This window comes from Corylus avellana, chromosome 6 (assembly GCF_965113065.1).
Source record: "Corylus avellana chromosome 6, dhCorAvel1.hap1.2, whole genome shotgun sequence".
Classification (NCBI taxonomy): Eukaryota; Viridiplantae; Streptophyta; class Magnoliopsida; order Fagales; family Betulaceae; genus Corylus; species Corylus avellana.
Window position 1 is genome coordinate 22,017,515 of NC_142495.1, and position 23,914 is coordinate 22,041,428.

Consider the following 23,914-nt stretch of genomic DNA (forward strand, 5'->3'; position numbering starts at 1 on the left):
TCTTATAGCTAAAAATACTATTAATAGTATGAATAAACTTGTTTTTCAACACGTGATTTGTGGATACATTTCTAATCGGTAAACAATTTATTATATTTGGAATTATAACTTGTAGCTGTGCCAAAAGCATCGATCTGTCTAATCCTTTGCATTAGAAGAAACAAAATTGGTACTCGAACCCAAATTTGATACTCCAACTTGTGACTTGACTTTCAAGACAGTGATCTACTTCGGTACAGATAAATGGATGCATTGATAATTTGGTGTTTTAGATGCATTAATAATTTCTGCCTACTCTTTTCATTCTGAAAATTGATGTTTTGTTAGAGTATTTTTGGGATCAAAACAAGCTACCTCAACAATCATCTTCTCAGACGTCTTCGGTGTGAGAATAGTGTGCCTGGAAAACAAAGGAAGCGTCACAAGCCCCTCAGCCGGAGCCAAATACTCTCCAATGCTTAAAATAGCATGTTTATTTTCAAAGTGAAGAGGAGATAGGAAAATCATCTCCGGTTCTTAGAGAACAGAAGGAGGAAGGCAGACGTTTTTTTGTCTGAGAGAGGAAGAATGAGGAGTGGGGCGCTGGCAATGAGGTGTGTGTGCTGGCAATCAAATTAGAGTTAGCACATGACTTGTTCCTCCTCTAGGATGTCATGGGGAATCCGAAAGCTAGAAAGACCGTGAAAGATAAGAATGGGAAACTCCTAGTGATTTTAAAAGAAAATGGTTGAGTATTTTCATATTGAAAAGATAAACCCACACTTTGATGACATTAATCAAATTAATTATAATATGGATGCATTGATAATTTGGTGTTTTACAGTATAAATCAGCATTATTATAATTTTATTCACTTCAATACATTCGGGTCTCCATAATTCACATAAATGTACCCAACATTAAACATTCCATAACTCAAGACAAAAGGATATGGGAAAATAAAACAGGGGATAATGGAAAGGGATTGACATGAGTATATCAAAGAGAAAGATCAGCCAAGTCAAAAGTTCTGGAAACAGCTTTGCACCAAGATTCCACCTTCTTCTTCCTTAACTCTTCATTTAATGTTGAACGGAAAATGGTTGCAGTTTTCAACTTTTCTTCAGAAGCAAATATCTCATCTTCTGTCCAAAAACCAACTGCTAATCCAGCAGCATAGGCTGCTCCAAGAGCGGTTGTTTCTATGTCAGCTGGCCTCTCGACCGGGCTTCCCAACAAGTGTGCCTACAAAACATTAATAAACAAAATTTACAATTATTGGACCACAAAAAGGAGCTCTCAGTTTGAAGAAAAATTAGATTACATGGGATAATAATATAAGATCACTAACTATATCTAAGAAATCAATATTTATTCAGATGAACATTGCAATATGAAAATATCAAAACTGAATGCCTTGGTGAAACTTTAACAAGAAAATGATAATTTCTTAAAAATTGGTTGAGGATAAAAAAAAAAACCCGAAAGACCACTCCTTTCACATATTATCAAATAAGTGAACGTAAAGAAGTAGCTAAAACCTTGAAGGAAATGATTAAGCAAACATATATAACATAGAATAGCTGCCCATGATTATTTACCAACATTTATGAAAAAAGAAGCCAATCAACTCTAATTCAAAATGTAATCCTTCTCCAATATAAAAATAGGATGAATAGTGAGGCCGTGGGTTCACGGGCGGAACTAGGTAGGCACTATTGCCCTCTCAAAATTTTAAAATTTAGAAAAGTTACCTATTTTTATTAGATGCCCTCCAAAATTATTATTTTTTATTCCACTAAAATGTCTTTCCTCTTCTTCTCCCACCTAAAATTCTAATTCCACCCGTGTAGGTTCAAGACTTTGAGGAACCAAAGCCCTTTTACACATAGAGAATGCAAAAGGAAATTTCTCTCTAAAAACCAAAGCCTTTTGAAGTCGCTTCATTCGCTTCTGGGATCCATAAGCAGTAGGAAAATTAGATTCAGTCAACGACTGAAAGCAACTCAAATTAGCATCATGTTGCAAGAAAAAAGGTTGCAAATGATTTCCACAATTTGAGGAAAGCATGCAGCATAAATGGTCCAAATTCAAATGTGATGGTGAGACATCATTCGGTAACCAACATTTTGGTAAAAAATTTGGTACACCTAGCATTTTTCTTTATAAATAGGGTGTTGATAGAAAAGTAGGGAAAAATGATCTATTGGTAATGTTGAACTATAAACTGAAAAGAAAAAAATATGACAAAAGAAACACAGAAAGCCCAAACCTGAATCTGCATCAAAAGACTGTTAGCAGTAACACGACCATCTACCCTAAGCAAGAATTCCCCCTTCTCATTCTTAACCTCACCCCCCTCCCCTGCATCTTTGTGCACGGAATCCAACACATGCTCTCGAGCACAGCTCGAGCAATGTGAGCCTTGCTTGTAAACCTTGTGATCCCAATACAAACTCCACGAGCATCATCACGCCACCAAGGAGCAAACAATCCATTAAAAGCAGGCACAAAGTAAACCCCACCACAGGATTCAACCTTTAATGCTAATTCCACAATCTCACTCGCACTACAAATTATACCAAGACTGTCTCTGATCCACTGAACTGCAGCTCCAGCAATAGCAATCGATCCCTCCAGAGCATAATTTGTTGGTGTTTTGGGGCCAAGCTTGAATGCTAGAGTGGATAGGAGCCCATGCTTTGACTGGATTATCTCTTCACTTGTGTTGACAAGTATGAAAGCACCAGTTCCATAAGTGCTTTTAGCTTCACCTTTCCGGCAAGATTGCTGCAACATTGCTGAATGTTGGTCACCTTTGGAAATTTGTCCAATAAGCTCAGAATTACTGACAATTTTGGGCAGAATTTCAGCTGGATTTTTAAAGTGGGTTTATCCCAATCAAGTGTTTTTTGATTCACGAACATTGTTCTTGATGCATTCGAAACATCGGTAGCATGAATTCCTCCATTTATGCCACCTGTTAAGTTCCATGAAAAACGTTGTGCCGACTCCAAAAAACTTGTTTATCACAATTTATGCGGAATTAATACTATGAAGCAATAAACAATTCAATCACCCAAAATATATAAAGCAATAAAGAGGCAGACACATATTTTGGTTACGAAGATGAAACCTTTTAGAAACCGATCTAAAAGTAAACCTCTCCGGGGCAGCCAAACCCAGGAAATCACTATCAAAAGATTATCCAGAGATTACAGACAGTAGGAACACTTACAACCCTTTACAAGACCTTGGCTCTGTAAGATCGACAAGTCTACAACTCGTCTCCTTGCTCACAATTTTCTTCAACGTGATTCTCCTTTACCGGACCCTTCCGATAGATTTCTCAACTATAGATTTATCAAAAAAATAACTAAAACTCTAAGAGATTTAATTTAATGCTCATCACATATGATCTCTCTTAGCACAGCCTCCGACGAACTCTCTGGGGGCAAAAATTCGTACATCTCTCTTCTATAATGATGTATATATATCAATACATCAAACTCTAGACTTGGGCCCACTAAAAACACATTTTTGGGCATAATAGGTACGGGGTGTCTGGACAGGTTAATGGGCTGTCCGGACACGGCCTTGCGGAGCAAAAATTGAGTTTCTGGAAATGCGGTCCAGACCCGGGGAAGGCCTGTCCAGACCGGGTGAAACAGCATTCTGAAAATACTGTCTAGTCTTAATCAACAGCTCCGAACGATGGGTGTTTGCGGTCCGATTGAGCTGAAATTTTGCAGGGAAGTTCATAACACATGAATCTATATTATGAACGGTGGAGATTGGATTTTGAGCATTCTATATTAGTGTTTGAATCCGTAAACAGTAACCTCTGTATTTTGAAACTGAATTAAGCCAGCACAAGAAGTAACATTCCAGATTAACCAAGTGTCTATCGTACCAAAAAGAGAATCGCCTGCTTTCACACCCTCCTTAACAGCATCCACATTTTCCATCAACCAGAGCAGCTTCACTGCACTGAAATAGGTGCTTATGGGCAGACCACATACCTCCACAAAATGAGACCTTCTCCAATTTTCTGTAAAATTAAAACCAGAAAAACCCAAATAAGGTACACGAATTCATCCTGAAAAAAGAACATGTACTCTTATACTGTATATTAATCGTTCAGTGAGAGGTTTAGGATATGTGAGCGTCTTAACAAATTAGGCTGGGATATTTTGTCCCATTCTTAGGCAATCTGTTCAAAGTCGTTATGACGTGCAAGCTTATTATATTAAATCCAAATTTATGATTAAAGTACTAATTGATCTCTCTCTCAGTATCCATTTTTCCCTCCATTATGTCTCTCTGTAATGAATGTGATGCTACTAAATCGACACCATGTTTATTTACTCTTTTTTATAAAATATTACTATCTATGACTAGTATGGGCTTTGACATTTCACTATTAATTGCATTGCGTATATATATACCATGAAATTCTTGAGTGGTTTTAAACCGCACAATTAAGATTAGCTTTTTATAATTCATACTTAGACAAATTAATTTCATTGAGAGTGAGGGAAAGGACTCAGGACTGTAATTGTTTTTTTTTTTTTTTTTTTTACATGTCCACTTAAGATGGGTATTTGAACTAATGACTTCCGATTAATTAGGCATGGTCCCCACCGATTGAACCACCCCTTAAAAACAAGACTGTAAAAAAAACATGTATTTGCTTACATAGACATCACGCTTTTGACTCAATACTTAATTCATACATTACGGATATATGTTGCTCTCTGCCTCAAGTTTATATATGTTTATTGTAAAATTACTTTTACTTTGTTGAATATTTATGCACTATTCCTTTATGAGAAGCATGGATATCGGTGGGTAACTTGTTTGTAAGAGTTTGTGACTTGATTTATTTAGAGACTTATGAGCAAGAGTGTATTAGTAGACTATTTATGTTGGGTTGATCTTGTGCCTTCCTAGTACTCAATCTGCTAATTAAACCATTTCTTAGTTAAAATGAATAGCCCAATGGAGCTTGTTTTTTGCCCACTTGTACTACCAACATAAATTCTCATCTTTCAGTTGGGCCGAGCCCGAATAAGCTATAGGTTTGAGAATGAGGCCCAGATCAAATTGGGTTTCCACAACACTACTTGATGGATTATGTTGATTTAGTCCCTGTAAAGCCCAAATTACTTAGTTGACATGATTTTTTTTTTTTTTTTCCTTCTTTAAAATTATGAATAATGAGATAATAATCTCTTTAACGGTTACCAATTAATGCATACATGAGTTAAACATATACACCTTTTATTTTTTACAAGGAAAAAAGTGGTATAATTTAACAATGAGATATGCTATATATTTTCCCCTGATCCTTTTCCCATCCTTCAACTTTTTAAAATTATAATTTTTAGTGTTTTCAATAACTCACATGCCTTTTCTTTCTTATTCACTAGGGAGCAGTAGAGGTCATTTTTCCATGTAAGGTGACAAAGATTTGGAAAAAAGGTCTCAAAAATGCTTCCTTGCTAACATGATATCCATGAGATTATTTATCAATTTCTTTTTATTTATCCTTTCTATCTTATGAATTTCTAGATATTTTGTAATTGCATAAAACATATTACAAGTACTAAAATGCTTTTGAGAGTAGGAATCAAAGCATTCTCAGCTACAGATTGTAAGAAAAAGTGTTTTGAATTGTAGCCAAACAATGTTTCATTTATTTTCTGTAATGCAAAAATTTCTGCTTTATCTACACTAATCACATCTATAGCAATTTTTTTTTTTTTATTTTATTTTATTTTATTTTTTTCATATTTGTCTTTGCACAAGTAATTAGTCTCCAATTAAACTTGGTATGGAAGCATGTGATGTGATCACCTTTACTCTGGCAACCCTTAAAGCCCATAATTACAAGAAAGTACCACACTTATTACTTCAGATAAACCTAACATCAAAATCATTACAACACCATTTCGGATAAATACAATTATTACCGCATGTTAGGAGTAAAATATATGAACCCTAGTTCCTTTGAAAATAATTACATCTTTCGCACCTGTAATCAACCATGAAAATTGTTAGTTCTTGTGTTGGCTTAATTCAGTTCCAAAATGTAAAGGCTACTGTTCAGAGCTCAAACATTGATGTAGAATGCTCAAAATTCAATCTCCACCGTTCATAATGTAGATTCATGTGTCATGAACGTTCCTACAAAATTTTAGCTCAATCGGACCATAAACGCCCCTTGATCGGAATGTTGATCAAGGATGGACATCATTTCCAAAATGCAGTTTCACCTATTGCATTCCCTGTCCGGACGGGCCTTCCCCATGTCCAGAAAGCATTTCCAAGAACTCTGTCTCTGCTCCGCAAGGCACTGTCTGGACAGCCCATTAACTTGTCCGAACACCCCGTAAGTTTTAGGCCCAAAAACGTAAGTGGGTTAGGTCTAGAGTTTTGTTGGGAGTATATATACATCTTTATAGAGAGAGAGAGTGACGAAATTATACCATAGGTTTCGTGAGAGGCTGTACTTAGAGAGAAAATCTGTGTGAGCCTGATTATTCCTTTTAGAAGATTATTGTTAGTTTCATTGAACTTTATTGAGAAGTCTATTGGAAGAGTCCGGTAAAAGAGAATCACGTTGAAGAAGATTGTGAGCAAGGAGACGAGTTGGAGGCTTGTCGATCTTACAGAGTGAAGATTATTGTTAGTTTCATTGAACTTTATTGAGAAGTCTATTGGAAGAGTCCGGTAAAAGAAAATCACGTTGAAGAAGATTGTGAGCAAGGAGACGAGTTGGAGGCTTGTCGATCTTACAGAGTGAAGGTCTTGCATCAGTTTGTAAGTGTTCCGAATGTCTGTAATCTCTAGATAATATTTTGATAGTGATTTTCTGGGTTTGGCTGCCCTAGAGAGATTTTACTTTTAGATTGTTTTCTAAAAGGTTTCCTCTTCGTCACCAAAATCCTTGTGTGTGATTTCTCATATTTTGGTGATTGTTTGCTTATATTTTAAATATCTGTTAATTCTGTACAAACTGTGATATTTATCTGTTTAGAGTTTTTCAATTGGTATCAGAGGGGGTTCACTCCGTGAAGAATTAAATTCCTGAGTGTGATCTTTGTTTCTTGTTTAAGATGTCTCAAACCCTTAACATTGTGCCTAATTTTGATGGATCAAATTATGGCTATTGGAAGTCCCGTATAAGATTTTTCTTAAAAAATATAGACATTTGGCATGTCATTGAATCTGGATTTAAAGCTCCAGATAAGTCGACAGCTGAATGGTCTAATGTTGAAAAACAAACTCGTATGGCAAATGACAAAGCTATGAATGCTCTATACTTGGCAATTTTACAAACTGAGTTCTCTAGAATTTCAAATTGTGATAGTGCCAAGGATGCATGGGAGATCCTAGAAACTACGTATAAAGGAACTAATTTTGTTAAAGCTTCAAAACTTCAAATGTTAGTTTCTCAGTTTGAGGATATTAAAATGTTAGAGGATGAGACATTCAATGAATTTTTTGGTAAACTTAGTGAAATTAGAAATTCCATGATAAATCTAGGGAAGAAAGTTTCTGACACTAAGCTTATTAGAAAAGTTATGAGATCACTCTCTAAAAGATTTAGAATAAAGGTAACTGCTATTGAGTCATGCACTGATCTTAATACCATGAGGATAAAAGAGTTAGTTGGTGCTCTTCAAACTTATGAGTTTTCCTTGCCTCAACCTAAGAAAAATAAGGATATTCCCCTTAGAACTCTTAGGAAGAACTCTGATGAGTTATCTGATGAGTATTCATCAGATGATGAGGAACTTGCCTTGATAGCTAGAAGGTATTTTAGGAATGAACATAGAATTTCCAAGAAATTTGGAAAACAAAAAGAGAGTACTCAGAATAGAAATGAAAGAGACCCACGTGGTCCAAAATGTTATGAGTGTTCTAGTTATGGTCGTGTGCGAAAGGATTGTGCTAACCTCAAGAGTAATAAGCCAAAAGGTCAAAAAGCCTTCAATATTACCTTGAGTGACACTAATGAGGAAGAAGCTCCTAATTATGTGGCATTTGCTGCATCCTATGATTCTGATGATTCTAATCAATTAGATGTTCAGTCTGCCTCTGATAATGAATAAAATAGGGTTAATGATCTTCAAAACTTCTTTAACAATTCAATGGAAAAGTTTTCTATGCTTAGAAATACTAACTTGAAAATTGTTAAGGATTTTAAGAATCTTGAGTTTGAAAGTGATAATTTGTTGAAATCTTTGAGTGATTCACATGCTATTTGCAATACTCTCAAATCTGAAAATCATGTGTTAATTGCTAAAAATAAATCCCTTCAAAATGATCTGATTGCATCTAGAAATCACTTGAGTAAATTCTCTAGTGAAAAGCTTGATAAAATGTTGCATATTCAAAAGCATTCTAGTAACAGATCTGGCTTAGGATTTGACAAAACTACTTTTTTGTCTTCTAACCGTGCTTTTACTTCAAATATTGTTTTTGTTAAACCAGTGAAAGTACAAGAATCTTCAAGTGAAGAAAAGCAAGCAGTTGCTCCGACTCCTCAAGGTAAGAAAGGTAAGAAAATCTACATTGAGCCTCATGCATCTTACCCTACACCCAAAGTCGTGCATCCTCCTAGGAAATTACCTTCTCAAAGGTTTGTCCCTACATGTTATCACTGTGGAAAAGTGGGTCACATTCTACTTCACTGTTTTAATTTGAAACCTCATGTGCATATAAATGAAAATTCCTATTCTAGAAAAGAAAGTGAGGGTTTGGTCATAATGATGAGAGAAGTGCTATCTAGGCTAGATAAGTTTGAGCAAAGTCATAAGTCTAGACCTAAGATTTCTCAAGTTTGGGTTAGGAAGGATGATACCATTCACCCCTTGAGGGAGAGTGGTGATGATCTCACCTTATGTTAGGTGAGTCACCCACATGCCTAGGATTGATCTTCTTGCATATCTATGCATATCCTAGAGCATGTTGTTTTTCGTTTTGCACTGCATTTTTGTTTTATTTTGTTTTGAAATTGTATTTTGTTTGTGTGCATTTCTTTTGTGAATAATAACAAAAAGACAAAAATATTTAACTTTGGTTGTTGTTGTTTTTTTTTTTCTTTTCTTTATTTTGTCGTATGCACATAGATAGTTTATTAATTTCTCATGTTGCTTTTTATGGATTTAATTTCTTGCATCTTGGAATGTTCTTAATATGCATGAGATGAAAATTTGTGACAATGGACTTGTTTTTGTGGTTACCTAAAGCTAAAGTTTATGTGGTACATTTTGCCTATACTTTATCTCTTGTGCACATTTAAGCTTAAATTGAGGTTTTGTTTCATTTTATTTGTAAGGTCTGTTAGGTAACCATATGAGGTTTTTGACTAGTCATATTCTTCAAATTGACCATATGCTAGTTGAACCTTGGCCTTAAAAATTCATGCTTTCTCTTTTGTGATAAGCACTAATAGTTTAAGGACACTTTCTCAAAGAGAAAAATAAACAAAATAGTGAAACAAATAAAATCAAAAGATAATAATCCAAAAGGAATTTATTTCACTGTGTCAAACTTGTGCAAAATGTTTTACAAAGAGAAATGTATAGGATGAGACTGGCCAGACCCTAGTATGATAAGGTTTGACTTTTGATTTGATATACTTGTCTAAACCTCATGATGGTGAAACTTTCTTCTTATTTTGTAAGTTAAAATTTTTTCTCTTTGGATAGCTTACACACACACACCACACAAGCATGAGTTGAGTGGAACATTTTTCTTTGCTTGGGTTAAGCAATATGAGTTTCTTGCCATTTCTAGTCTCATGTATATTTTGCATATTTTGAGCATGTTTGGGATATTCATTGTGCAATACATGAGTCATTGATGTGTATATCATGTGTGTGCATTTGACTTTTGAGGGGGAGAAACATGTTTTTGCTTTTCTAGTTTCTTGTTGATAATTGAATCATACATTGAGGGGGAGTTTTGCTAATGTTTCTTTATGATCTTGCATTCTACATCATTTTTTTATCATGAGTTTTATTTATGTATTATTGTTCCACATATGCCTTGATGTATTTTGTGAAGTATTTCAGGAAATATGAAGACCTTTTGTCATTCTGTGACAAAAAGAGGGAGTAAATATGGGGAGATGATGAGATTGGCTCGGCATTTTGGTTTTGTCACCGAATTGCCAAAAGGGGGGGAGTTTGTTAGTTCTTGTGTTGGCTTAATTTAGTTTCAAAATGCAGAGGCTACTGTTTATGGGCTCAAACATTGATATAGAATGCTCAGAATCAAATCTCCACCGTTTATAATGTAGATTCATGTGTCATGAATGTCCCTGCAAAATTTCAGCTCAATCGGACTACAAACACTCATTGATCGGAGCTATTGATCAAGGTTGGACAGCATTCCAGAGTGCAGTTTCACCCATTGCATGCCTTGTTCGGACAGGCCTTCCCCATGTTCGGGCAGCATTTCCAGAAACTCTATCTCTATTCCGCAAGGCCCTGTCTGGACACCCTATAAGTTTTATGCCCAAAAACGTGATTTTAAGTGGGTTAGGTTTAGGATTTTGTCAAGGGTATATATACATCTTTATAGAGAGAGAGAGAGTGTGATGAAACTTGGAGAGAAAATCTGTGTGAGCCTAGTTATTCCTCTTAGAGGATTATTGTTAGTTTCATTGACCTTTATTGCAAAGTCTATTAGAAGGGTCCGGTAAAGGAGAATCACGTTGAAAAAGATTGTGAGCAAGGAGACGAGTTGGAGGCTTGTCGATCTTATAGAATCAAGGTCTTGCATCGTTTTGTAAGTGTTCCTAATGTCTGTCATCTCTGGATAATCTTTCGATAGTGATTTCCTGAGTTTGGCTGCTCGAGAGAGGTTTTACTTTTAGATTGTTTTCTAAAAGGTTTTCTCTTCGTCACCAAAATCCTTGTGTGTGATTTCTCATATTTTGGTGATTGTTTGCTTATATTTTAAATATCTTTTAATTCCGCAGAAATTGTGATTTTTATCTGTTTAGAGTTTTGTCAAAAATAATTACAAACATGTTACAGAAAGAGGAAGCAGACTCCTATTTGTTTGTTAGATCCAACAAGTAATTAGATTTGGACCATAGCACTAAGGATCTGTTAATATGTGCGTTTGATGGGCCTAAAAATGTATTTAACACTTAAAAAGTCCGTTTGAAGAAAAAAGTAGGCGTTTGGTAAAAAAATCGAAAGCGCTTTTAAGGGTATAAAAAGCCTAAAAAATTGTCATAATGCAATTTTGGTAAAAGCTTAAAATTGAAGTTTTTGCCAAAAAAAACGTTTTATGACTCAAAAACTCTGTTTAACGGATACAATTTCAAACATACTCTAAGTCGATAAAGAAACATTAGAAAAAAAAAAAAAAAAAAAAAAAACGGGGGAAAATCCATGTTTACATAAAATACCATAGTATATTGGTGGCTCAAGAGCAGCTATTTATTCTCCTCTATATCACTTTACCCCCTAAAGTTTTAGGGGTTTTCAATTTGAACCCAAAAGTTTCAAAATTTGCAATGTACCCCCTAAAGTGGCAAAAATTATCAATTTAAACCTTCTGTTAGTATCAGTCATCAAACTGGATGGAAAACGTCTCATGTGCCTATCACATGAGCTTTTTCAGCCTGCTCTTCCAAGTTTACCCTCAATATTGATATCAAAATTACAAGATTGCCCTTAGTGAACATACATGCGTTTTTTTTTTTTTTTTTTTTTTTCTAGCAGCCGAGTGGACCCCTTTTGCACCCCACCTTGTCTTCTTAACTCCAACACACACGCACACACCGCGACAGTAAGGAAAAAGAAAACAACTCGTGCTCCCCAGCTAAAGACGACACTCAAGTCCAGAACCGAAATCCTCCCAGCCGAAGACGACAGCAACTAAATCGTGGATCAACCTTGGACAGAATTGTCTTCCACATACACACGAAAATAGTTGGTATGTCCCAAATTTCAAAATATAAGACCATCTACTATTTTAGGGTTTTCTGTAAAATTGGGGGTTTTGTGGGAATCTTGTTTAGGGATCTTGTAAATTGGGTTTAGGGGAATATTATCTGTCTGCCTCTCATATTTCCATCTGCACATCCAAATGCAACATAATAGGCTTCAATGTCGGCTTTTTTTGAAGCAAACTCTCATTTTTCTGGTCTATTAGAAGAAATATATGTTTCCACAACATGCCAATTTTCATATGGGATTTGTATCTACTAAAGAAAAAAAAAAAAAACAGAAAGAATTAAACTTGAAGTGAAAATAAGGATTATATCTTTCTTAGAGGCTATTGCTAATAGTATTTTTCCGATTAACATTATAGTTTGAAGATTCTTTTTATTTAAGTGTATGTCTTCGGATTTGGAACTGTAATAGTGTAATTTGTAGAAGAATATTTCCTGTGTAAAAAAAAAAAAAACTGAAAGAATTAAACTTGAAGTGAAAATAAGGATTATATCTTTCTTAGAGGCTATTGCTGATAGTATTTTTTCGATTAACATTATAGTTTGCAGATTCTTTTTATTTAAGTGTATGCCTTAAGTTTTAGAACTGTAATAGTGTAATTTGTAGAAGAATATTTCCTGTGTTAAAATGATGGTTTGTATTAATCTAGTACTAAAAGGTAGCTTGATTTATGCTTGCAAGTAAATAGGTAATCTAAGTACCAATATTATATATTAAACATATTGGTTCATAATAGATTGATTGCTTGCATGCATTATTGCCCTTTGAGTTCGAGCATATGCATGCATTATGGTTGCTTTCCAATGTGATCGACAATAATGTGCAAGCAGACTAATTATGTATTAGTATATCATGTAGGATGGATACCTCAAATGAAGGTATTAGTTTCTTTGGTTCAGCTCAAAGCAGTGCTTCATCTGCACTGCAGCGCCTTTGCTTCTGCGAGCGGCCCACAGTTGTCAAAACTGCCAATACTGAGAAAAACTTTGGAAGGAGATTTGTGAGTTGCGAAAATTGGAAGGCAAGTACTTGATATTTTATGTAATCATGGTATGAACATAAAATGTGCTCTTATTTAATAAATTTAGGTTGGTGATTGCTAGGTGTAATGTGTTTTGCAGATTAACCAAGATTGTGGTTTTTTTGAGTGGCTTGATCCAAAGATGTACTCATTTGCTAGGAAGGTGGTTTATCGTTTGCATCAAAGGCATGAATATTTGGAGGCTCAAGCCAAACGATGTAAAACATTGGTTGAAGTTGAAGTTGGGAAGGTGAGAGCAGAAAATGAGAAAAAAATTGTTCGCAGTTCAAGGCAGAAATGGAGAGTGAGATATCTCAGTATCGTAAACAAATAGAGATTGGGGAGATAAAGATGCATGCAATGAAGAAGAATTACCATACAATAATTGTTTGTTCATGGAGCCTAATAATCTTGGCACTATGCATGTTCTTCTTTGGATACACTTCCAAGGGTTACCATGTATTCAAAGTAGACCATGTGATGCTGTCTTGAGGTTGGCCGTCATGGTGGGACTGGTGAATCTTGTTGTAGTTTTTTGTTGTGGTTTTTTGATATGTTCGTAACCAATGTGTAGTATGATATAAGTTGTTATTCATGTTGTCATTATGTAGTCCCATGTGGGATTTAATTGAAGACAATAGTCTGATGTAGGATTTATTTTTGTATTGATGACATGGCTCACTTCAAGTCATTCACTTTTGTACAGCCTCATTAGCTTTTTGGATGGAATCATATATTGCTAAGAATTACAAATTTTCATAGAAAATCAGAACTTGCTAAAATCAATATTTGGAACCTTACTGCATGCTTATGAAATCAATAGTATGGTTTAGCCTTGTTAATTTAAGCAAAAATAACTTACAATTTCCTTCTTTGAGTTATCATGTTTGGACTTTATTTTGTGCAAAGACCATACTTTGCATTATTGTGTTTAAAATGTTCCAAGGAGTGCGTAGTACCTAGTATCATTAATAATAGTATATGAAAAACCTGTATAAATGTACCAAACTGACAAAGCTGTAAATTTCATGCCTATTTACCTTACACATACACTACAAATGTTACCTGAAATGAATATTTACATAACCGCCAAACACAGCAAAACACATTAATAATGGCATGAGTATTGCAACCAAATTTGCATACCACCAAACATACCAAAACTATAAAGTTTCACCTATCATTTTACACACCACCAAACATACCAAACAACAAATTTACATGTCATTCTACACAAAACCAAACATTCCAAAATTACAAAGTTTCACCTATCATTTTACACACCACCAAACATACCAAAACAACAAATTTACATGTTATTCTACCCAAAACCAAACATACCAAAACTACAAAGTTTCACCTATCATTTTACACACCACCAAACATACCAAACCAACCAATTTACATGTCATTCTACAGAAAACCAAACATACCAAAACTACAATGTTTCACCTATCATTTTACATACCACCAAACTTACCAAACGAACCAATTTACATGTCATTCTACACAAAACCAAACATTTCAAAACTACAAAGTTTCACCTATAATTTTACACACCACCAAACATACCAAAACAACAAATTTACATGTCATTCTACACAAAACCAAACATACCAAAACTACAAAGTTTCACTTATCATTTTACACACCACCAAACTTACCAAACCAACTAATTTACATGTCATTCTACACAAAACCAAACATACCAAAACTACAGAGTTTCACCTATCATTTTACACACCACCAAACTTACCAAACCAATAAATTTACATGTCATTTTACATAACACCTAACATACCAAAACTACTATTTTGAGAATTTACAACTCTAAAACATCTCATGCTATGGCTTCCAATCTGGATTTGGTCTTTTCTTCTTAGCCTCCATAATTTCTATTCCTTTTTCGACTGTTGTAACAATGCGTTTGTCTTTTACTTTGTCCGATGATGAAGAAGCAGTTCCACCACCCCTAGCTGCACCACCCTTAACTGCCACACCCATGGCTGCCACACCCATGGCTGCTCCACCCCTAACTATACCACTCCTAGTTGCCCCACCCCTAGTGCCAGTTGCTATAGTTGCACCACCTCTAGTCAATGGACCTTTTCTTACAGGTCTTGAACTTGCAGCACCCCTAGTTAATGGACTTGTTCTTGTAGGTCGTGAAGTTGCACCACCCATAGTTAATGGACCTTTTCTTGCTGCTCCTAAAGTTGCACCACCCCTAGTTATTGGCCCTCTCTTTAAAACAGCTTTAGTTTCACTTCCATCTTTAGTTAGATCAATGTGTATTGGCCCAGTATTTTTTATGGGAAGACTGACAAATACCAGCTATCCGATCCGAACGGCGAGTCCTTGTTGCAGGCCCTCCCATTGACAATGTAGGAACTACTAGATCATCTGTTAATTCTCTGAGTGACACACCTCATGCTGGAGGTATGATAATGCCTGCACCAAATCCTGCTTCCTGCTCTGCAAATGTAGGTGGAGGTGATATTCTTCCTTGATCAGTATCAGCAGTGGGAGGTGATACCCTTCCTTCGTCAGCAACCCCAGTGGGTGGTAATTCTTTTCTTTTATAACCAAATCTAGGGGGCGGTGTGTGGTCTTGCTCATCAACAAGTTGTAGGATGTTGATTACCTTGCTCTTGGAATGTGTACCACCAACACTTGTAGATGCTTTCCTGTTGGATATGCCCTTCTTTTTTATATGTTAAAAAAAAAGGAAAAAAAAAAAAAAAAAACAAGCAAAACATTCCGAAAGCTGATTTAAACGGCACTGACTATGAGGGTACAAAAAACAAACATAAAACAAGTGAAATGTAATGACCTTAAAAACTGTAGTTTTTTGTTGTGGACCACATAGTCCACCACTTGTTGACTGACCCCTCTGAATAACAAACAGTGGAAAGAAAAAAATATTAATAATTGCATTTGTTGAAAAGTGGAGTACAATAACACCAATCATTGAAACCTGGTACATTGAATAGAGAACAATCTTATCAATTGTCCTCCTAACAGTAAAGGAGGCCCCATACCAAGAGAAAATATGCAATAGATGTAAGTCAATCCCAAACTCAATCCCAATAAGGTGATATTTTAGTACTCAATGCTAGAATTTCCTACAATAATACCATATCATTGAAACCTGGTATACTGAATGGAGAATAATCTTATCAAAGTTAGTTTAACTGTAAAGGAGGCCCCATACCAAGAGAAAATATGTAATAGATGTAAGTCAATCCCAAACTCAATCCCAATAAGATGATATTTTAGTACTCAATGCTAGAATTTTCTACAATAATACCAATCATTGAAAGTAGTACCTTCTCCACAACTTTTTGTTTGCATTTGGTCACTTTAGGTGTCGTTGAACCAACCCTTTGTGACTGCACACATAACACCTAATAACAACAAATAAGTGTGACAATATTATCATGTATAAAAGCACACACACTATAAATATTATTAAGCATCTCATTATTAAACATAATAGTTACGTATTAGAAACTTATAGATGTTGTACTCGACATCCTGCTGTTAGATGCTTCATTTCTATTCATTGGATATGACCTTTTATTGTGACCAACGCCATTACACTTCCCACATTTCATTCTAGCTCCAAATTTCCTCATCCGGTCCGAATTTTTTGGGTCTCTACTCTCATCCGGACCCCTTTTCCTTTGCTTCTTTGGCCTACCAGGAGCAACTCGTCCTATTGGAGGCTCCAATTTATCATGACTTGTTTTGATCCACTGTTACTCACTAGGCATTGGGTATATAACTGTAGCATATGCCTTATTGTACACCGCTATAGTAAAGCATTCATCAACATAATCCTCAAGATCCTCACAATCATAAAGTATAGCAGCCACTGCATGGGGACATGGGATTCCGGTAAGTTCCCACTGCCTGCAACCACACCTCCTTCTACCGAGGTCTACCACAAACTGTTTCTTATTCGGACAAGTAACTTCAAACATCGAATCACCAGCATACTGCGCAATGCAATCCACTGCTTCTAATCCAATTGCTTCCAACTTTGCAGCAATCCTAGGGCATAACTTCCAAGTCAATTTCTTTATCCCTTCCCTCTTAGCTTGATATCTCCTCATCAGCTTCTCCTTATCATCTCCAACATGGTCAATATGAGCTTGTCACGAGCTTATGAGTTGAAACACTCACAGATGTTGTTCACTAGTAGGTCGCACTTTGAGTAGTCACTAAACCATGTCCTAGACCACCCGCTAGGGTTAACATTACTCAAATATTCATAGGCGTCTGTGTTCATTTTCTTCAAGTCTTCCATATGATCATTGAAATCATATTCTATGTATGAAAACGCTGTAGACCATAATTGTTCCTTCAATACGAACCCTCGATACCCCCCAATGTCTCTAAAGTTGGCATATAGATGCCTAACACTTATCCTGTGATCAGCCATTGGCATAACAACCTCAAAAGCAAGCATAAGACCCTACAAAATAAAATAATAATATGTTACCTTTTCTAGAGTGAAACAAAGTGCATGAATATTTAAAGTGTGACAAAAATGTTACCTTCTGCCGATCTAAAATGAATGTAGGCCTAGCATGCCTAGCATGGGTACCAAAGAACCAAATCCAACTATCTTTGGTCTCAGCTTCGACAACCGCGAAAGCAATTGGGTACATGTTATTGTTCCCATCTCTTCTAACTACTGACAGGAGTTGGCCCTTGAATGGTCCTTTTAGGAAGCACCCATCTAACCCTATGAAAGACCTACAACCCTCTAGAAAGCCTTTCTTCATGGCTACCAGAGAAACATACAATCTTCGAAATCTTGGAGGCAAATTTGGGTTCGGTCTGTCCACTTTCGTCAGAACACAGCTTCCACTGTTAGTATGCCTCAAGGTTTCACAATAGTCTCACAACCTCCGATATTGGTCCTCAAGATTTCCATATAACTTTTGTTTGGCCTTCCTCCTAGCTCTGTACATCATAGTTGGATTTACATCCACACGTCATTTGTGCTTCACTTCATTTTGGATTACTTCCCAAGGCATGTTGGGCGGAACCCTGAACTTGTCAATTAGCTTGTTTGCAATCCAAGTGGAGTTGACTATTGTGTTTTTGTATTTTCGACCACAACTGTGCTTAGAGTGTATAGATCTTACCTAAAATGATTCTTCCTCAAGCATCTTTCTTGCATACACTTGATACTTACATTTAGCATCTCTACATACTGCTACACACCTCATTGTTTCATTTTTTTAAAAAAAAATCTGACATCCTTCCCTCTCTTTAGGTTATACACCCTAACAGCTTCCTTAAACATCTTAATATTTGGAAATTTCATCTAAAGTTGAATGGCTGGATGCCCTAGATCCAAAGCATGAAAATCTAATGTGGGTGCAGATATGGTTTCACCATCTTCATTAGTAAGGATTGGTGACACAAGAATATCACTCCTACCCATGTCAGAGTTGTCATCATCATCATCATCATCATCATTATCATCAAATGATTTCTTAAACTTACCCCTACTGTTATCCACTTCATCTTGCTCATCAACAGCAGCCTCTTCCTCATCATTGTCATGATGATCACTTCCATCATTATCACCCTCTTCTACACCTCTTTCACCCCTATCCTGTTCCTCATCCTCACACTCCGCTACATTGGTCGTATTAGGTTGTGTTTTTGATGGTCCAGCCCCATCATCAATCCGATCAACATCTACATCAAATAGATCTTCGTCATCACTAATCTTATCACGCCACCAAGGGTCGTTAAGATCAACTCTCCCTCCATCCTCATCTTCATCCTCTTCCTCACATTCCTCATCACCAACTCCACTCTCTCCGAAAGAAACAACAAATAAGTGCACTATGTTATGACCAATATGTGAGGCAACCATAGATAGCACAGCATGATCAGATGTAATCAAATGCAACCCACTAGGTAGAGTTTTACTAGGTTCTTGAAAATAAATTAAATCCTCTGAGTTATACCCATAATGTCGACATATGGCTTCCAATTCAAAGTAAGACAATTCATATGGGTCAACACTTTCTGTATGGACTGCCACATCCCCCCCCCCAACATATTCACATCCAACTGTCCTATTGAATCTACCCCCATAATGGACCTCGAACACTAATCTTGAATTGGCCATCCTACAAAGTGAAAATAAATATTTTATCGAATTTTATAATAAAAAAAATCTAAAGAAATATCAACGAAATTGATACAATGATTTAATTGTAAATTGAAGATGGTAGAATGAAATAGCCATTATCAAATAAAACTTTTGACAAGTACTTACGGATTTTAAACCACCTTTCGAATAACTCTAAATCCGGCAATTGGGCGGGTTAAGAAAGTTTCACAATTTGCAGTTGATGGGAATTTGTATCCTGCATCAATAATGACTATAAGCAAGGAATTATTTGACTTGGTTTCATATCTCCAATATTATTATACCGTAAGTGCACTTCTCTTTAATGTGTGAGTGCACTTCCCTCTCTTACAAATGCGTGCACACTTATCTCATCTTTCTTTCATCCATTAAGTCCACCACCACTTGCTACTGCCATTGTAAATGCATTAATACATTATCATTGTGATCAAATAGAAATTAGAAATTTATATGTTACATCTAAAAATTGTGCCATCTTTTTTTTTTTCAATAGCTCGAATGGTATTCATACTTTTTACCCTTTTTTCTTAGCTATGAACTTATCTTTATTATTTAAATATATCATTATGAAGAGGATAGTTTTTAAATCTAAAGAAATGATTTGGGCAAATTTAATCTGTCTACCTACAGTCAGCACTGGTATAATTTTTCTTTTTGGTACTGGGCACAGGGAGGTGGGGGTTACAATAGCAGATGATCTATTGAGCCTTATAAGTCAAAATTTCATGCTAATAGACAACTACTGTTAAATAGATTTTATTAAGTCTTTCTATCATTCATGAATTTTTCTAATTCATATAATTAATTCACAAGTAACTAGGAGATCATGTTGAAAATAAATAGTAGGTTGCCTCTCATGTCACAGAAAGGTTGTAAACTTCTAAGCCAAATAAGTGGAGAAGAAAAGGAAGACAAGAAATTAGATTTATAGCTTCCCATACTTAAAGGGGGCAAATCATGAATCACACTTATGTAAGTTGGATGACTTATCAAGGCTATAAATGTTAGAAAAATAAAAACTAAATTTCCTCTACAAAATCTCTTGACATATATATATATATATATATATATATATATATATATACATTTTCCTTATTATGTTTTCATTATATTTTTTTCTTTATTAGATTGTATTCTTTAGCACACATAATGTTACCTTTTTCTAGATATACATTTTCCTTAATATGCTTCCATTATATTTTCTTTCTAGATGTAGATGAAGAAGAAGAAGAAAAAGTTGAAGGACAAACAGAAAATGTTTATAGATAATTCCATAAAAACAAATATGATTGAGTGAACACCTTCTTTTTCAGAAGCCAATCAATAGCAAAACAAAGACAAAGTTGAAGGAGAAACAGAAAATGTGTATGGAGAATTCCACAAAAAAAAAATATAAATATGAATGATTGAACACCTTTTAAGACAATCAATAGCAAAACAAAGAAAAAGTTGAAGGAGAAACAGAAAATGTGTATGCAGAATTCCATAAAAACAAATATGAATATGATTGAGTGAACACTTTCTTTTTCAGAAGCCAATCAATAGCAAAACAAAGAAAAAGTTGAAGGAGAAACAGAAAATGTGTATGGAGAATTCCATAAAAACAAATATGAATATGAATGATTGAACACCTTCTAAGCCAATCAATAGCAAAAGAAAGAAAAAGTTGAAGGAGAAACAAAAAATGTGTATGAAGAATTCCATAAAAACAAATATGAATATGAATGATTGAACACCTTCTTTTTCATAAGCCAATCAATAGCAAAACAAAGAAAAAGTTGAAGAACAAACAGAAAATGTTTATGGATAATTCCATATAAACAAATATGATTGAGTGAACACCTTCTTTTTCAGAAGCCAATCAATAGCAAAACAAAGAAAAAGTTGAAGGACAAACAGAAAATGTTTATGGAGAATTCCATATAAACAAATATGAATGATTGAACACCTTCTTTTTTAAGTATTTTATATTAAGGATTTTGCCCCTTTATCCTTACTGGAAGTTTAGATATTTGGTGTTTGATATTTAAGAAGTTGCAATTTGGTTCTTAAATTACTTAAAATATTACAATAGCAGATGATCTATTGAGCCTTATCAGTCAAAATTTCATGCTAATTGACAACTTGCTAAATATATATTTTTTTCTTTTATGTGCTTCACAATCTTGTGAGTAACTCATTATTTTGTCTCATTTATCTCAAATCAGAAATGAGAATTTCAGTGGTAATGGAAAATATCCAAATCTCAATTATGCCAGGAACAAGCCCATCAAACAAGCAATACTAGCACCTGAGACTACAAAATTCAGTCTCTCTTAATTTTTCCTAATTCAAACTACAAAATTCAGACTACAAAATACACCACTGTTCAACAAATCCACAATTAATCTTTAATCGTTTTCCCTAAACCCTAAACAAATCCATAGCCAAACTCATTTCAAACCATTTAACCAACCAATTAATTTCAATCGACAACAACCCTAAATATTCCCCCATATCCCCCAATATTACACAAAACCGTAAACCCTAATTATTCTCCCAATATTACACAAAACTTCATCAGTATTAGCAAATTTGGGGCATACCTTGTAATTTAATCGAATTTATGTAAGCGGGTAGTGTGCTGTCCCCTTTCTCCAAGCACAAGGGGACCACGAACGAATTCACCGAAACTGTCGTCTTCCTCTTGTCATGTGCGTGTCGTGTGGGTGGGGTAGAAACACACGGGGACCACGAAAATCACTTTCGGTACTCACAAGGGGACCACATTTCTTCTTGTCGTCTTCAGCCGTATGATTTTTGTGGTTATTGGAGTGAAAAAGGGGGAGGGAGCTGCGTGAGGCCGTGAGGGATTAGTGAAAAAACGGGTTGACTAAGGTTGGAGTGAAAAAAGAAAAAGAAAAGGGCTTTAGGTGTTATTGAGGGCAAACTTGGAAGAGCAGGCTAAAAAAGCTCACATGATATGCACCTGAGACGTTTTTCATCCAGTTTGACGGCAAATACTAACAGAATGTTTAAATTGACAGTTTTTGCAACTTTCGGGGGTACATTGCAAATTTTAAAACTCTGGGGTTCAAATTGAAAAACTCCTGAAACTTCAGGGGATAAAGTGAATTTTCCCAAAAAAAAAAAATTATGGTTGTTGTGTATAGAAACTGTTATTTAAATATTAGCCCTCTGGGTATGGTCACGAGGGGACAGTTTACCTCGATTTCTCTGGTAAGATATCTTTAATGCAATATTCATGAGATGAGAAATATTCCTCATATATATATATATATATATATATATATATATATATATATATATATATCTCGATGGTTGAACTTTATATGTTTGGTCGGCAACCTTTTAGTTTTCAAAGAAACTTTCCCGTTTCCACACGTTTCTTTTGGTCTTTTTTTCTAAACTTACACATGTTTTCTAATAATGTAAGTCTTCGTTAGAGGGGAAAAAAAATAATTTATAACTTTCATAGGCATTTAAATACACTCGCCAATTTGCCCTATTATGTCTCGAAGGCAACAGTCATACGAAGGAAGCCCTGTTGTGATTTATGTTTTTCTGAAACTCAAAAATAATTCATGCTTACATGATCAATAATAAATAATAACAAGGAAATAGGGAAGGTTATTGAGCTGGTTCAAAAAAATTGACAATGATAAAAAAAATAATAATAATAACAAGGAAATAGGGAAGGTTATCGAGCTGGTTCAGAAAAATTGACAATGATAAAAAAAAATAATGAGAGCTAGAATTAACATGGATTTTTATTGTCACATCAAAATACATTTTCAAATAAAAAATAAAAAGCACCCTCTAAAAGCCTCTCTTGCATGCTATAAAATCTCACCAAAAAAAAAAAAAAAAACCTAAACTAAACTAAACTAAAAGAGCAACGTACAAGTAAACAGAAATAGGAAAGGAAGTGGAATGAGGCTCAAATTAATACACGACTGCATTCAAATGCAGCTAGGATTGCATTAGAGGCTTAATTAAGGAATAAATGTAAAATTTGTTTATGTAGTTGGCCTAAATTACAAATCATTTCTAGTTGTATAAAAAATAATTTATAGGTACTCTATGTAGTTTTTTTTTTGGGAAAAATATAAAAAAGCCTCCCAAACTACCAGCCGTTTTCGATTTAGCCCCCTGATGTTCCAAAAGTCATAAAGTAGCCCCCTAAACTACCAAACTGTCGCATTTTGGCCACTCCGTTAGTCAAAACCGTCAGTCTGGACGGAAACTACAAAACGACGTCGTTTGGTTACGGGTAAGTTACAAAAATGCCCTTTTATGTATTTTTTTTTTTTTTTTTTTAAAGAGGAGCAAAATAGCGCCGTTTTGCTTAGGTTAATTAAACCCTTGTTCAGCGTTTTCCCTCCACGCTTGAACAAACCTTCTTCTCGGCTCAGACTTCATCTTGTTTCAACACATTAAAATCCAGTTTTTGGGTTCAATATTCATGAAAGGCCAAGTTTCAATTTCAAATAAACACAAACACCATCGGGAGTTCATTTCAGCTCCGTGAACAGAATCTGTGGAAGAATAGTGCAACTTGATAACAACCCCATTTCACGAAATTACAGAGAAAAGTTTGCCACCATAATTTCGTCTTTGAAATGAAACTATTATTAATAAAGAGATTAACTCAACTATTATAATTTTTACAACCCCATTTCACGAAATTACAATCCCACATAAAAACACCCTCAAATCTTAGCCTATAACTATTGGACAATC

General features: G+C 35.1%; 1 protein-coding gene and 2 pseudogenes across 1 annotated transcript; 1 reads left to right on the forward strand and 2 right to left on the reverse strand.

Annotated features, from left to right (window-relative positions):
• Positions 1 to 833: 833 nt before the first annotated feature.
• Positions 834 to 6,354, reverse strand: LOC132187999 (glycerol kinase-like; annotated as a pseudogene).
• Positions 6,355 to 12,825: 6,471 nt separating this feature from the next.
• Positions 12,826 to 13,479, forward strand: LOC148585035 (uncharacterized; annotated as a pseudogene).
• Positions 13,480 to 16,748: 3,269 nt separating this feature from the next.
• LOC148585036 (uncharacterized) lies at positions 16,749 to 17,780 on the reverse strand. The gene is made up of 3 exons (XM_088517661.1): positions 17,550 to 17,780; positions 17,176 to 17,467; positions 16,749 to 17,122 (listed from the first exon to the last, which is right to left on the reverse strand). The coding sequence occupies exons 1-3, from the start codon at positions 17,778 to 17,780 to the stop codon at positions 16,749 to 16,751; spliced, it is 897 nt and encodes a 298-aa protein (XP_088373787.1).
• Between the last annotated feature and the right edge of the window lie 6,134 nt (positions 17,781 to 23,914).

What these genes read in the sequence shown, in the direction of transcription:
- LOC148585036 (XM_088517661.1), bottom strand. Translation starts at nt 17,780, where the DNA reads ATGAAGAAAGGCTTTCTAGAGGGTTGTAGGTCTTTCATAGGGTTAGAT. An exon ending in TCATTTTAGATCGGCAGAAG is followed by an intron (nt 17,468 to 17,549) that starts GTAACATTTTTG and finishes TTTATTTTGTAG; the next exon opens with GGTCTTATGCTTGCTTTTGA. An exon ending in CCTACTAGTGAACAACATCT is followed by an intron (nt 17,123 to 17,175) that starts GTGAGTGTTTCA and finishes ACCATGTTGGAG; the next exon opens with ATGATAAGGAGAAGCTGATG.